The 16,173-nt window shown below is 43.4% G+C and overlaps 1 protein-coding gene across 1 annotated transcript in view; it reads left to right on the top strand.

The window, feature by feature from the left end:
• Positions 1 to 12,095, top strand: part of LOC121281079 (coiled-coil domain-containing protein 69-like) — a 53,230-nt gene extending 41,135 nt beyond the window's left edge. The window contains exons 7-9 of the mRNA XM_041193718.1: positions 59 to 178; positions 289 to 386; positions 10,324 to 12,095. Of these exons, the coding sequence (XP_041049652.1) occupies positions 59 to 178; positions 289 to 386; positions 10,324 to 10,507 (402 nt within the window). The 3' untranslated portion in view covers positions 10,508 to 12,095. The remainder of the gene's footprint in view (positions 1 to 58; positions 179 to 288; positions 387 to 10,323) is intronic.
• The last annotated feature ends 4,078 nt before the right edge of the window (positions 12,096 to 16,173 follow it).

Genomic DNA, 16,173 nt, shown 5'->3' with positions numbered 1-16,173 from the left:
TCCTTATAACTGCAAAATGATGACCTAACTCTTTAGAACTCTGTACTTTAAACTGCAGGACTCACGTCCACCAACCTTATTCTGGGAACAGGAACTGGAGAGTTTACATTTTGTGGTGGAGATGAAGAATGAACGAATCCATCAGTTGGATAGGGAAGTGTTACGGATGAAGAATATGGTACATTTGTTTGTTTGGCAGTACAGAAATAACTAGTTTGAGATAAGGGGTGATTTTTGTTGCAGTTATGGTTTGGTTTGTTATTAACACAAAGATTTTATTGCCATCAGATTGAAATAAGTAACATACTTGAGGAGAAAGCTAAACTCCTTCAGCAAGAAAATGAGGACTTGAAGGTTCGTCTGACAAATCAACAGGCCTATGCAAGGTATTTCCATACATCCAATAATGGTATAATGTACCTGTTGTAGTTGGCATGTGAATTCTCAGATGATACCCAGGAATAAATATCTTGATGCAGTTGACATTACTCAGGACATTAGTAAATTTACAATGGCAAAGAATATGTTTGGATCACATTTGATTCTGTTTGGTGACTAGGAAGCAGCTACAACACTGGCAACCACCTGAACATTGCTCAGGTATGTCCTGTCCAAAAAAGCAAGAAAAATCCAATCTGCCCCATCAGTTTACTGTCAATCATTAGCAATGTGATGAAAGGTGTCATTGACAGTGCTATCAAATGGCACTTATCGAGCAATAAACTGCTCACCAATACTCAGTTTGAGTTCCATGGCAAGCAGAATTCCAGAGGCAAGATAAGAGTGACTGCCCTTGACATCAAAACAGCATTTGACCAACTGTGGTATCAAGGAGTCCTAGTACAAATTAAGTTGATGGGAATCAGGGGGAAAACTTTCTGCTGGTTGGAGTCAAACCATAGAAACATTATGGTGCAGAAAGAGGCCATTCAGCCCATTGTGTCTGCGCCAGCCAAAAAGAGAAGAAAGAAATTAGTTGTTCATTTTAATTCTGCTTTCCAGCACCTGGCCCATAGCATTGAAGTTACAGCACTTCAGATGCAGATCCAGATACCTTTTAAAGGAGTTGAGTGTTTCAGCCTCAAGCACCAGCTTAGGCAGTGAACTCCACATGCCCATCACCTTCTAAATGAAAAAGTCTTTCCTCATGTCCCTTCTAGTCCTTCTACCAATCACCTTAAATCTATGCCCCCTGCTAATTGACCCCATCAGCTAGGGGAAACAAGTCTTTTCTGTCTACCCTATCCAGGCCCCTCATAATTTTGTACACCTCAATTAGGCCACCCCTTAGCTTCCTCTGTTCTAAGGAAAACAACCCTAGCCTGTCCAGTCTCTCCTTATAGCTGCAATTTTCAAGCTCTGACAACATTCTTGTAAATCTCCTCTGCACTCTCTCCAGAGCAATTATGTCCTTCCTATAATGTGGTGACCAGAACTGCAGTTCCTTACTGAAGGCAGAGACAAAGTACTCATTGAGAACCCTTTCCATACCTTCTGCATCAACCCACAAATGACCATGTACATCCCAGATAGGTCCTACCCTTGCTCTTAATTTACTGGTGAAACATCTTAGGATTTTCTTTGATTTTACCTGCCAATATTTTTTGTATCCTCTCTTTGCTTTCCTAATTTCCATTTTTACTTCACCCTTGTACTATCTATATTCCTCTTGCTTTCTTCAGTATTAAGTCTTTTGTGACTGTCATAAGTTTTCTTTTTCCATTTTATCTTGATCTGCATGCTTCTGGATAACCAGGGAGCTCTAGATTTGGCAGTACCAACCTTTTTCTTTGTGGGGACATGTCTACACTGTACCCGTAGAATCTTGCCTTTGAATGCCTCTCACTGATTTGACACAGTTTTTCCTTCTAATAGCTGTATCCAGTCCACTCTCACCAGCTCACCTCTCAGCTTTGTAAAATTTGTCTTCCCCCAAACTAGAACTTTAACTCCTGTTCTATTCTTGTCCTTTTCCATAATGATGTTAAATCAAACTATATTATGGTCACTATTTCCAAAATGGACCCCACTGCTACTTCATTCACTTGCCCAGCTTCATTTCCTAAAACTAAATCTATAATTGCATCCCCTCTCATTGGGCTTGTTACATGCTGGCTAAAAAGTTCCCTTGAATGCAAGAATTTTGCACCCTCTGTACCCTTCACATTGTTCGTACCCCGATTGATATTAGGATAGTTGAAACCCTCAACAATTACTGTTTTTCCACTCAGAAATCTTCCTACATATTTGGTCTTCTAACTCCCTACCACTATTTGGGGTTCTATAGTACACTTCTAGCAGTGTGGATGCCCCTTTTTTATTTCTGAGCTCAACCCATTTGGCCTCATGTGGTGCTTCATTTAGTATATCATCTCTCCTCAGAACTGTAATTGATTCTTTAACCAATAATGCTACACCCCCGCGTTTTTTATCCCCCTCCCTATCCTGCCTGAGAACTCTATATCCAGGGATGTTGAGCTGCCATTTTTGCCCCTCCTCAAGCTAAGTTTCCTTTATCGCGATGATATCATACTACCATGTGTCTATATGTGCCCTCAGCTCATCGGCCAAATTCCTGTGCTGCTTCTGTCTTTCAGAGTCACTCACTAATTTCCCATCTTCCGTTCCCTGTTCTGAATTTGCCCTCAGGTTCCCATCCCCTTGCCAGTCTAGCTTAAACCTCCCAACAGCACTAGCAAATCTCCCTGCGAGGATATTTGTCTTCCAGTCCTGTTCAGGTGTAGACCGTCCAGCTTGTACAGGTCCCACTTTCCCAGAACCAGTCCCAATGCCTTAGAAATCTGATGCCCTCCCTCCCACACCAGCTTTCCAGCCAAGTGTTTATTCGCTCAATTTTCCTATTTCTATGCTCACTTGCAAATGGGATTGGAAGTAATCCTGAGGTTACTGCTTTAGAGGTCCTGCTTTTCAATTGTCTTTCTAGCTCCCTAAAGTCAAAAGAACGTATGAGCAAACAAGGAGCAAGAGTTGGCCATTTGGCCCCTCGAGCCTGCTCCACCATTTATTAAGATTATGGTCTGATAGTAACCTCAAATCTGCATCCCACCTACCCCCGATAACCTATCACCCCCTTGCTTACCAAGAATCTATCCATCTCTGCCTTAAAAATATTCAGACTCTGCTTCCACTGCCTGTTCATGAAGACAGTTGCAAAGACTCACAACCCTCTGAGAGAAAATATTTCTCCATATCTCCCTTTTAAATGGGTAACAGCTTATTTTTAAATAGTCCTAGATTCTCTCACAACAGGAATCATCCTCTCCACATCCAGTCTGTCAACACTCCTCAGGATTTTGTATGTTTCAATCAAGTTGCCTCTTAATCTTCTAAACTCCAACGGATACAAGCCTAGCCTATCCAACCTTTCCTCATAAGACAACCTGCCCATTCCAAGTATTAGTCTGGTAAACCTTTTCTGAACTGCTTCCAACGCATTTACATCCTTCCTTAAATAATGTAACCAATACTGTACACAGTACTCCAGGCATGGTCTCACAATCCTCTGTTTCACTGAAGCAAAACCTCCCAATTTTGTATTCAATTCCCCTCGCAATAAATGACAACGTTCTATTAGATTTCCTAATTACTTGCTCTACCTGCATACTAGCCTTTTTTGTGATTCATGCACTAAGACATCCAGATCCCTCTGCTTCTCAGAGCTCTGCAATCCCTCACCATTTAGACAATAGGCCTCTCTTTTATTCTTCCTGCCAAAATGGACAATTTCACATTTTATGACATTATACTCCATTTGCCAGATCTTTGCCCACTCAATTAACCTAACTATATCTTTTTGTAGCCTCCTCATGTCCTAGTCACAATTTATTTCCCTACCTTTCTTTGTGTCATCAGCAAATTTGGCAACCATTCCATCTATCTCTTCGTCCAAGTCATTTATATAAATTGTAAACAGTTGAGGTTCCAGCACTGATCCCTGTGGCACACCACTCATTACATCTTGCCAACCTACTGTATGCCTACTCTCTGCTTCCTGTTAGCCAGCCAATTTCCTATCCATGCCAATATGTTACCCCCTATCCCATGAGCTTTTATTTTCTGCAATAACCTTTGAAGTGGCACTTTATCAAAGTCTGCTTTCAGGGCCCTTTCCTACCTAAGTCATTGGTACCATTGTGAACCAGTGCCTCTGCTGATAACATTCCCCCAGAATAATATCCTGCATATCTGTGACATCCTTGACCCTGGCACCAGGGAGGCAACATACCATCCTGGAGTCATGTCCAGGCCACAGAAACACCTGTCTGTTCCCCTAACTAACAAATCCCCTATTACTACTGCTCTTCCCCTCTTCTTTCTTCCCTCCTGTACAGCAGAGCTGCTTGTGGTGTCACAAGCTTGGGTCTGACTGTACACCTCTGAGGAACGAATGCTCTCACCGTATCCAAAATGGAAAACCAATTGGTGAGCAGGATCCCAGGGGACTCCTGCACTACCTGTCTAATTTTCTTTGACTGCCTGGAGGTCACCCATTCCCTTTCTGCCTCCAGGCTCCAGGCTTCTAAGCTGCAGTGTGACCACCTCTCAATGTGTTATCCACGTAGACCCCAGCCTCATGGATACACCACAGTGACTCCAGCCACCGTTCAAGCTACGAAACCCAGAGCTCAAGGTTCTGCAGCTGGTGACACTTCCTGCACACATGATCACCTAAGGCACTGGCAGCATCACAACTTCCAACATATTACAAATCACGCATTCCACACGACTGAGCTGTCTTGCCATGGCTTCAATTTACTTCCTTTGCATTAACGTTATTTTACTATGGTTTAGTTATGCAACTTTATTTCCCTATTGCTTGCATTTCTTACTTAAATGTAAGTAGCTCCTTCTTTTAAAAAGAATGTTTTCCCAATTCTCAGTTACTTGATGACTCCCTAAAAGCATTTTCTCACCAACCTATGAATTTATGTTTCTACTGTAATGTTAGGTGCTAGGTGCTGCTGATCACCTGTCCCAGGGCCCTCCTCTCGCATTCCCTTCTAGGTGTTGCTGATTGCCTGTCCCAGGGTTCTCTTCTCGCACTCTCCTCTAGGTGCTGCTGATCACCTGTCCCAGGGCCCTCCTCTCGCATTCCCTTCTAGGTGTTGCTGATTGCCTGTCCCAGGGTTCTCTTCTCGCACTCTCCTCTAGGTGCTGCTGACCGTCTGTCCCAGAGTCCTCTCGCCAGAGGCAAGTAACATTCACATTGCACTAGTGCCGAGCAATACAACAAGGGAGAATCTAACCACTGACATTCAATGGTGTTACTATTGCTGGATCCCCCCCATAAACATCCTGGAGATTACCATTGACCAGAGCAGCCATATAATACTATGAGCAGGTCAGAGGCTAGAAATGCTGCAGTGAGTAACTCAACTCCTGACTCCTCAAAGCATGTCCATCATCTACAAGGCTTAAGTCAGGAGTGTGATGAAATACTCTCCATTTCCCTGGATGTGTGCAGCTCCAGCAGCACTCAAGAAGCTCAACATCATGCAGGACAAATAGCTCGGCACCGCACACAACATCTTAACTATTCACTTTCTCCTCCACTGACACAGAGTGGCTACAATGTGTACAAGATGCACTTCAGCAATTCTCCAAATATCTCAACAGCATCTTCCAAACCCCTGACCTTTGCCATGGGAAGAGCTAGGGCTCGAAATGCATGGGAACACCTCTAGCTGCAAGTTCCCATTCAAGCCACACACGATCCTGACTTGAAAATATATCGCTGTTCCTCCATTGTTGCAGGGCTAGAACCTGGAACTCCCTCCCTAACAGCACTGTGGGTGTTCCTACAACACATGGACTGCAGCGGTTCAAGAAGACAGCTCACCACAGCTGTCTAGGGCAATTAGGGATAGGCACCAATTGCTGGCTAAATGCCCACATCCCAGGAAAGAACAAAGAAAAATTCAGAAATATTTTGCTAGAATTGTGCAAAACAACAAATGCATAAAAGATTTAGATGGATGATACCAGTACTGAGAGGGTACAACTGTCAGGAATGTTTGAACAGGCTGGGGCTCTTTTCCCCTGACAAAAGATTGAAAGTTGGAGCCATTTAAAACCTTGAAGGGATTTTTTTTTGACAGACATAGAGAAGATATTTCCACTTTTCCAGAGTCCAAACCTCGACATCATAAACATAATGGCCTGGATCTTCTGAGGAGCGGCGATCATCATTAGATTGCCGCTCTGCTTGCACATCTCCTGGCTTGACACAGCTCCACATTTCCTGCCAGGTCTTCTGAGCCCGGCTTTCCCAGAAATACAGAGCACGGCCTCCCTTGAAGAACTCCATCACAGTTCCATAGAGTCAGGCGCTGGGGGGACAGGTGGCCAGGGAGACAAGAAACACCTATTATTACATCACTAGCTGCCATATGGTAAGTTTAAAGGTCCAAGTCTAAATGTTAGTGAATGGGTGAATGTTAGTAAACGGTGAATTGGTGAGGGATGAATGAGTGAATCAATAGGGTGGCAGGCTGGTGAGGTAGTAGGTGGACAAGGTGGTAGGTGGGTAACATCTGGTGGGTGAGTTGGCATGTGAGTTGGGGGATTGTCGGGCCAGGTCAGGAGGGGTAGTCAGGTCAGGGTTAGCCAGGTAGTTCTGTCGAAGTGTCATGAGGACTCGAAATGTCAACTCTTTTCTTCTCCGCCGATGCTGCCAGACCTGCTGAGTTTTTCCAGGTAATTCTGTTTTTGTTTTGGATTTCCAGCATCCGCAGTTTTTTTGTTTTTATCATTAGAGGGGTAGTCGGATGGTTGGGGGGATAGATGCTTAGGTAAGGGGTAGTCAGGGTGTCAGAGGGGTAGTCAAGAGGTCAGGAGGGATGGTCAGAGGAGATCGGTCAGGCAGTAATTGGGAGGTCATGGGGTGGTTAGGGGTCAGGGGTGTTGTGTCATCAGGAGGGGTGTTCAGGGGGTAGTCAGGCAGTCAAGGGATTAATAAGGGGGTCGGGGGGCAGTTGGATTGTCAGGAGGCATTGTTAGGGGGTCAAGGGAGTGGTCAGGAGAGTGGGGATCGGTGTGAATGATGAGGGAGGGGCATCAGTTGTGGAGTTACCCAGGACTTAGAGTAAGCTTTTTCTGTACAGAGAAACAAATATACGAATTAGGAGCAGGAGTAGGCCAGTCTGCCCTTCCAGCCTGCTCCACCATTCAATAAGATCATGGCTGATCTGATTTTGACCTTAACTTCACATTGCTGCCTACCCTCGATAACCTTTCACTCCCTAGCTTATCAAGAATCTATCTCTGCCTTAAAGATAGTCAAGGACTCTGTTTCAACCACGTTTTGTGGAAGAGAATTCCAAAGTCTCTCAACCCTGGGAGAAAAATGTTCCTAAATGGGTGACCCCTTATTTTGAGACAATGACCCCAAGTTCTAGATTCTCCCACAAGAGGAGATATCCTTTCCACACCCATCCTGTCAAGTTCCCTCAGGATCCTATATGTTTCAATCAAGTCGCCTATTGCTCTTCTAAACTCCAGCGGATACAAGGCCAACCTTTCCCCATAAGACAATCCACCCATTCCAGGTATTAGTCTAGGAAACCTTCTCTGAACTGCTTCCAGTGCATTTACATCTTCCCTTAAATAAGGAAGCCAATACTGTACACAGTACTCTTATGGGTGGGATTTTCCACACTGGCCCGCCACTGGAATCTTCCGGTCCGGCTCCAAGTCAATGGATCTCTGGCTGGGCTGCTGCCTCACTCACGGCGGGTCCCGCCCACGATGGGGTCACAAAATCCCGGCCTAGATATGGTCTTACCAACGTCCTGTATAACTGAAGCATAATCTCCCTACTTTTGTATTCAATTCCCCTCGCAATAAACATTCTATTAGCATACTCACGTTTTGCAATTCACACACTAGGACACCCAGATCCTTCTGTATCTCGGACTTTGCAATCTCACACCATTTAGATAATATGCCTCTTTTTTTATTCATCCTGCCAGAGGGGTAGTCGGATGGTTGGGGGGATAGGGTGCTTGGGTTAGGGGGTAGTCAGATGTCAGAGGGATAGTCAGGAGGTCAGGAGGGGTGGTCCAGGGTGGTGGGTTGAGCATGTAATTGGTCAGAGGGGTAGTCAGGGGTTCAGGGCTGTCAGATCATCAGGAGGGGTGTGCAGGGGGTAATCAGGCAGTTAGGGGATTAGTAAGGGGGTTGGGGGGAAGGGGGTAGTCAGGTTGTCAGGTGGGGTTGTCAGGGGGGTCATTTCCTTCATTATACTCTGCTTTCCAGATCTTTGCCCACTCACCTAGATATCTATATCCTTTTGCCCTCTCCTTATGTCCTCTTCACAACTTACTTTCCCACCTATCTTTGTGCCATCAGCAAATTTAGCAACCATACCATCAGTCTAACATTTCCTGGGTAGCTAATCCAGGTAAGTATAATGGAACTGTCCAAAGTCTCTAACTCTCCCTCAGAGTTGGACACTTTATTGGATGGTCCCAGGCAGCAGGGAATTACCCATCAGTTGCTCAAACTTCTCGGGATATTCCCATGGAGGTCAACACATCAGGACTTTCATGGGGTCCTGACGTGTATCTTGGGTCATTCGTCTGGCCTCTGAAGATCCAGAGACGAGAAGATTTAGGCCAATATAATCACAAAAACATCCAACAAAAGCTGAGGAGAAATTTCTCTACTTAATGAGTGGCCAGAATGTGGAACTCACTACCACATGGAGAGGTTGAAGCAATTCGAATAGATGCATTTAAGGGAAAGCTAGATGTGTACATGAGGTGTAATGGGATAGAAGGATATGTTGATAAACTGAGTTGAAGGTAAGAGTGTGGAGCTTAAAACCCAACATGGATCTGTTGCACCAAATGGCCTATTTCTGTGCTTTAGATTTCTATGTAATTCTATGAATTGTCTTTAGCCACCATTATCTAATCACTTCTTGTGGGTACTGCAGCATCCAGGGTTTCTTGATCAGATTCTAGAGGGCTCATTCTTACTTGTGGGAATTTTGCTGGAAGCTCAGCATACATGGGGAACCTGGGCCTGAGGTTCTGCTGGTAATGGAGGAGTGGGTGGAAGCAGGACACTGCTATTGGGAAGGCAGTCACAGGCTTGAATTAACTGGTCACAGATAGTGTTGCAGGATGGGCATGTGTTCCCAAGAGAGAAGAATTCCCCTCTCTTAATTGCATTCCATTGACTCTAGTTACAAAGTAAATATTGGGCCTGATTTTAAGCGAATGGGTTTTGAGTGAGTTTAAATTGAGCCCATGAATGTGCGGACATCAGATGAGGGTAGGATGGAACTTTCGTCTTCTTTTCTTCCCTTCTCGATTGATAACCTGTCAATACTCAGTGTCCAGGATCTAATATAAAGAATGGTTATTTGAGGTACTGGACAACTACTGGTTTATTAATAGAACTGTATTCAGGGAAGGTAAGGAGGAAAGAGGAGAAACTAAAGAATAAAGGAACAATAAGGTATTTAATTTGCAGATGGAAAGAAATACAGACACATTGGGCAGAATTTTGCTCTTGGTGGGTGGGCGGGCCCCACCAACTCAACGGTGGGTGGGCAGGGGTGGGTGGGCAGGGGTGGGTGGGCCCCTCCAACTCGACGGTGGGTGGGCAGCCGATCGCCACCGCCGAAACAGGCCCCACCACCCTTTGAATGGGCAGGCCGCCAGATGGGAAGTGCTATAGGCGGGGGGGGGGGATGATTCCCCAGCTGCCAGAGTGCACTCTTTTGTGCATGCATGCGAAAGAGCAACATCACCCTGAGGCTAAGTGCTGCCTCAGGGAGAGCGCTTAAAGTTTTTGAAAGTTTAAAAATAGAAAAATAAAAAAATTATTAACATGTCCCCCTCATGTAACAATGTCACACGAGATGGGGCATGTTAATAAATTTCACAGAAACTTTATTGAAGTTTTTTAAAACCGACATGAAACCTCATCCCGCCAGTGGATGAGGTTTCATGTTTTTCAGAAGCCCGCTGGGACTCCTGGCCTGCCCGCCAGCCTTAAGGTTGGACTGGCAGGGCCTTTAATTGATTTAACTACCCTGTCAATGGCCTCAATTGGCCATTGATAGGTCAGCGGGCAGACCGCTGATTGCGCTGTCCCCCGCCTTCCTGAAGATTTACATGGGGCGGGATGATGTCGGGGGTTCCTCCCGATGTCATCCCACATCATTTTTGCGTCGTCAAACGGGCCCTGCCCCTAGCTCACCGACAGAAAAATTCTGCCCAATAATTATTTGGAACACATATCTAAAAATATGCACCAGTGCTAAACTTATTGTATATCATTTTATTTCAGACAATTATCCATAGAGCACGAGGTCCTGCAACAGGCTTTGGAGAAAGAAGCTATGGTCAAAGAGAGACTTTGTCAGGAGAAAGACGAATTGATCTGGAAACTGCAAAATGGAAATGTGTCACCTACTGTAGAGACTTCATGGAAACCACTTCATTCAGAGTCATTAGAATTATCATTAAGGTGACAGTAAAGTATTGGAAGAACAGGAATTTCACAATAAAAGATCAACAACCTTGATATTGTCCTCCTCTGAGACAAGTGGGAAGCATCTACCTCAGCATGCTTGGTTTTGGTTGTCTCAATGGATTTGGGCCCTGAGCTGATTCAGGACATCAGCTGATTTTTAAAAGTAAAGCTGCATTGCATTTTTAAAGGGTGCGTCACTGCAATGTTACCATTGTCCAAATGAAACGTCAGTAGAGCAAACGACGACTTGGATGAAAAGATAATTGAACTTGGTTTTATATGGTCCATCCTGTACATTTATGAAACCATGTTTGTGAAGTGAAAGCAGTACAGAGCTTAGCTCTGAGACACTTTATTAAAGGGCATTTGTTGTTTTGTTTCTTCACAATTTCAGCTATGTAAAAGTGTTCTTGACTTTATCAAAATGGCACCATTGTGCGCTGCTTAGTGAAATTAGTCTTTCTTGACACAAACTCTTCCTTCCATTTAAGAAAAACAAACCCGAGTTTATTTTAAGTATGTTACAATTAAGCCCTGCAATCAACAGCAGTCATGTAGACCATGACCCTAGTTATGCAATTCATCCAAGTAGAGTCTGAAAGCAATGATGATCATTAGAAAACCTAGTCAGCTTAAATAGGAGAAAGGTTGTTTAATTATCTATAAGGCAAGAAATATGATAGCCATATGTGAATTTCTTAATTATAAAATGGAAACTGGCATTATGCACAAATAAAAGTGGGAGTTAATCTCAAGATTTTATTTGTAAGTAAATCATGGCTTTAAATATACAGAATAAGCCATTGTACCAAAGCTTGATGCATTAGCTACAGATTACAACTTCTACCTATATCTCAAAAAAACAATTACAATTGCATTTACCATGAACAGTTTGATCAATTAGTTGAGAATCTCAAGAAGCATCCCAATGCTACTGCAAAATGCCATCTGTAGTCTTCAAATTTTCCACAAAGAGTATCTTCAGTTAAACTGCTGGAGTTCGTAGGGTCCACAATAATCATTGAGAACCTGCACCGTGTATGGGTATTACAGAGGACAGCCCACAGACTCACATGTGTTAGACTGCCTGCATTATCCCTGGGAACTATAGAAGACAGCCTGTGATATTTATGGAAATTACAGACATCCTCATAGTCTCTGTGGGAACTTCAGAGGGAAGCTTTCAATCCCCAATGAAACTCTAGACAGCCTGTAACCTCCATGCAAACCGTGAAGTCCAGATTTCCATTGGCTATTGCACAATTTAGCATAAAAAACTTCCAAAGAGCTTTACGATAAACAAACTCAGGATAGTGCAAATGGTTCTGTAAATTACACACACACAATACTACTCAAACAGGATTAGAATAAGGTCATGCAATCCTCTGAATTGTAATGTACATAGTGCCATTCAGTAAGATAAATGAACAGCAGAGTGTTTAAAAAAGACAGGCAATCAGAAAAATAGCAGAAGTTGTATGATGCAGGTAACTATGTAAATTAAGCACTTTATTGCCTTATAGAGAATATTGTGTTGGATTTTGATTGCCAGCGATTTGTATTTAAAATAAATGAATGCCAAAAGATTCAATGATAAAGTTCAATGATAAATTGGCTGCTGCAGTTCTATTTCCTTTAGGTTAGCGCAGCATTTAAGCCGTTAAACCCCATTTTTTCTAGCCAGGCGTAATGCCACTCATACCAAAGAAGTTAGTTGTGGGAGCTCAAAGATCTTGGGAATGACCAGAGATCAGTTTACTTGGCAGATTAGCAGAAAGAGGGAAATGTATTCGGTGTATGTTTTGTCTAGAAGCTTCCTCCTCTACCCCCACAGTAACAGTGGTGCAATCAGTATCATCCCCTGGGAATACACTGGGCAGGTGTGACAGTGAGAATATTTACTGATCTGAATTTTGGTAATAGCACACAAATAAACATTTTTTTTTAAGTTGATGTGTCTCATTTTCCCGGGCACTTTAAAATGAAAGGTTATATTTTTAAATTCTTGAAGCCAGAAATTGTACGATGGCTAGATATGGAAAAAGTCAGCAGTGCCAGTACAAATGAGCATACTTCTAGCTTTACAATGATACACTTTTAACTGATCCATAGACCCAGTTTTCCAAAAAAAATTACTTGGGGTTTGTTGTAGACTAATTGATAGAGATTAATTGCTATGATTAATCAACAGCTTCTTTATCTTGTCTTGCGCGACTACAATGTGGTAGAAGACAAACTATTTCTGTCTTTTTTCATCTAACGATTCCTATTTTCTAAGATGAGTAGTTGGAGTGAAGATACAGAGCAGCCAAGATCTAAATGAGTGCTGGAACAGGTTCGAGAGGCTGAATGGCCTCCTCTTCTATGTTCCTAAGTATGGGCCTCTCTCTATATCTCTGAGACTCAAGTCAATTCAGTAAAGGTAATTGTTGTAATTAAAAAAAAAACAAATTGTAGTCATCTTCAACACAAAAACAGAAATACCTGGAAAAACTCAGCGGGTCTGGCAGCATCGGCGGAGAAGAGCAAAGTTGACGTTTCGAGTCCTCATGACCCTTCAAGGGTCATGAGGACTCGAAACATCAACTTTGCTCTTCTCCGCCGATGCTGCCAGACCCGCTGAGTTTTTCCAGGTATTTCTGTTTTTGTTTTGGATTTCCAGCATCCGCAGTTTTTTTGTTTTTATCTCTGTAGTTATCTTCTGCCTTCAGAAACATACAAACCACAGCGCCTGGCACAAATCCCTCAACTGTGAGTTGAAAGATCATACATTCAAGCCCCACTTGAGCACGTAACTCAGGCTGGCATGAGTGCAGTAGTCAGGCAAAGCTGGATTGTCCGATGTACCATCTTTCTGATGAGACATTAACTGGCTTGTGTAAACATATTATGGTACTGTTGAAAGAAAAGCAAACAAGTTCTCCCAGGGCCCTGATAAGCATCCCTCTGCTAACAAATGCCACCAAAAAGAGATTAACTGGTCATTTATCACATGTTCCTTGTACAGCCTTGGTATGTGCAAAATGGCTGATGTAACTAACTAAACAACAGTCACTGGACTTTAAATTAGCCTACAGTACATGACACACTTTGACACATTGCTGAAAGAGATATGATAAAGCATAACATAAATGAAAGCTTTCTTTTAAATGCAAGTGAGGTATCAAATATAAATTTGCATTTAGGTTACATCTTAAGGGCACCTAAAAACAAAGCTGTACATTGTACCATGAATTCATCACTCAAATACATTTACAGCTCTCTGCCCACAGTTAAGATGCTCCTTAAAATCTAACTACTTGACCAAGCATTTGGTGACATGTTCTAATGTGTCCTTCTTTAGTTCATTGTCTGATTACACCCAGAATCAGAGAATTGTTACAGCACAGAAGGAGGCCATTCAGCCCATTACGTCTACTCCCGCTCTCCAAATGAGCATAGCTCTCCTATAAAGAGCCTGGGAACATGTTAACACATTAACGATGTGGCATAAATGGAGGATGTTGTTGGCCTAAAAGTGCCTTCCCTGGTTTGATTCTGTGTTTCTTCACTCTTACTCCTGTGGTTTAATTTCAATTAATGAGCAGGATTTTCCAATGCTGCCAAAGGACATTTTGCGAGTTCGCCAAGTTTTCCGCCCTGCGCGTGACAGATCCCACCATGGGCAGGACCAGAAAATCCCAGCCAATATCCAGGTGAACAACTTCCATATCCTTCACAATCGTATATGTCTCAGGAAGATCATCACTGAGAGAATTTGGCCTTGATATTACAAGGAGATAGGGAGGGAGCAGGGGTGCATGTCAAGCAAGTGGATTGAAGGCTGCCTGGCTGCTGGGCCTATGGCACGATTCAGTAGTCGGGGGTCATTGGGAATGTTTCCCAGCAATTAAGGCGATTCATTTCCTTGTTGGTGGGGGAGTGGTTGGGGGGGGGGGGGGCGGAAGCTCAGAGCACAGCGGAAAGGAGAATCTGAAAGTAGGAGATCAGATCACAGTGGGAGGAACTCATGGGGATGGACCGATCACTGGGAAGATCATGAAGATAGATTGTGGGGAGACTGCAGGCAGGGGAAGTTATGGGTAGGGGGCATACAGCAGGGGAGGGGAAGAGGTTGACTGCAGGGGGAGGAAGCACAGCCATTAGAATGCAAGGAGACATGTTTAGGGGGGCTGATGAGATTGTGGCAGGTTTACTTGAGAGAGGCTGTGGGGTGGAAGCTCTCTGTTATATTGTTATATTATCCATAAAGAGCTAGGAACTAATTGTTATGTGAACATATATCCGTAGGTACCACATGTTTTGACGCACTGCAGTCATGTGCTGAGTAACAATGTATCCATCTATTCAGTACAGCAGCCACTTGGAGAACAGAAGGAAATACACTCAATGAAGCACCAGTATTTTGAGTTTAAAGTGTGATTATTTCTAACTTAGGGGAACCAGCAGGATATGCTTTGTATCAAGTGTAATAAAACTCCTTAGCCAGGTCAGATTCATCCACAGTTAATTCATGCACCCACCCACTCCCCCCACAACTCCCCCCACCTCCTTCCCCCACCTCCTCCACCACCACTACCCTTCTTTGAGTTTGTGTCTCATCTGATTTTTCTACCATTCCTAGCAGTTCACATTTTTTTGTCTTTCTCCAATGCAAGACTTAGACTCAGAGCATTCAGCGCCCTCCTTTCATGTTTCTGGATATAGTAACATGTAAGTCAATTCATATAGTTTCCTTTGTTCTCCTGTACAAATACAATCCTAAAATCATGGTGCAGCCATGTGAAACAGTAACACACCCACAGCTCTATCCAGCCAACTGTTGCCTCCCAATGTAATACAGTACGATGTTCAATATAACCAGCTCCCTCTGCTGTCCCCTGGTATAATAAGAAGCTGAATCCATGCAGTAGTAATGCTCAATTAATGTAGCAAGCTGCTGTGGATGTACAATTTGGCATGTTAAGAACTCAAAATCTACTGGCTCCCTCTGCTGTCACCCATTTTACACAGCACTCAAACCATACAATTCCCCCAATGTCCTCTTGCGCAAACAGAGTAATGTGGCAATATGCTGTCTCTCATCTCTGTATTTTCTGTAAAATACAGTGCTGAGTATTGAATTCAGGTTTGGCTTTGTGTTCCGATGTGTATCAAAATGGGGAATGTTCTTAATGGGCATTACTGCTTTGCTAGGAAGTTATAAGGAAAGCGAGGAAGACTTCCAGAGTTACAGTGCCTTTCACAACCTCAGGACATCCAAACATTTCACAGCCATTGGAGGACTTTCTGAAGTACAGTCACTGGTGTACTATAGGAAATGCAGCAGCCAAATTGGGCACAGCAAGCTCCCACTTATGATAATGACCAGATAATCTATTTTTGTGATGTTGTTTGAGGGATAAATAATGAACAGGACGCTGGGGGGAAAAAAACAGCTCTAATCTTCTTCAAAGTAGTGCATGGGGAATCTATTGCATCACCTGAGAGCGCAGGCACAGCCATGGTTTAACATCACATTCAAGTGAGCCCACAGTACTCCCTCAGCAATGCACTACAGCATTAAGCTTAGATTTTCATACTCAAATCTCTGGAGTGAGACTTGAACCCACAACCTTCTGACTCAGAGGCAAGAGTGTTATTAACTGAACCACAGCTGACAGG

Source organism: Carcharodon carcharias, chromosome 8 (assembly GCF_017639515.1).
Source record: "Carcharodon carcharias isolate sCarCar2 chromosome 8, sCarCar2.pri, whole genome shotgun sequence".
In the NCBI taxonomy this organism is placed as follows: Eukaryota; Metazoa; Chordata; class Chondrichthyes; order Lamniformes; family Lamnidae; genus Carcharodon; species Carcharodon carcharias.
This window is presented reverse-complemented; position numbering and strand designations above follow the sequence as displayed.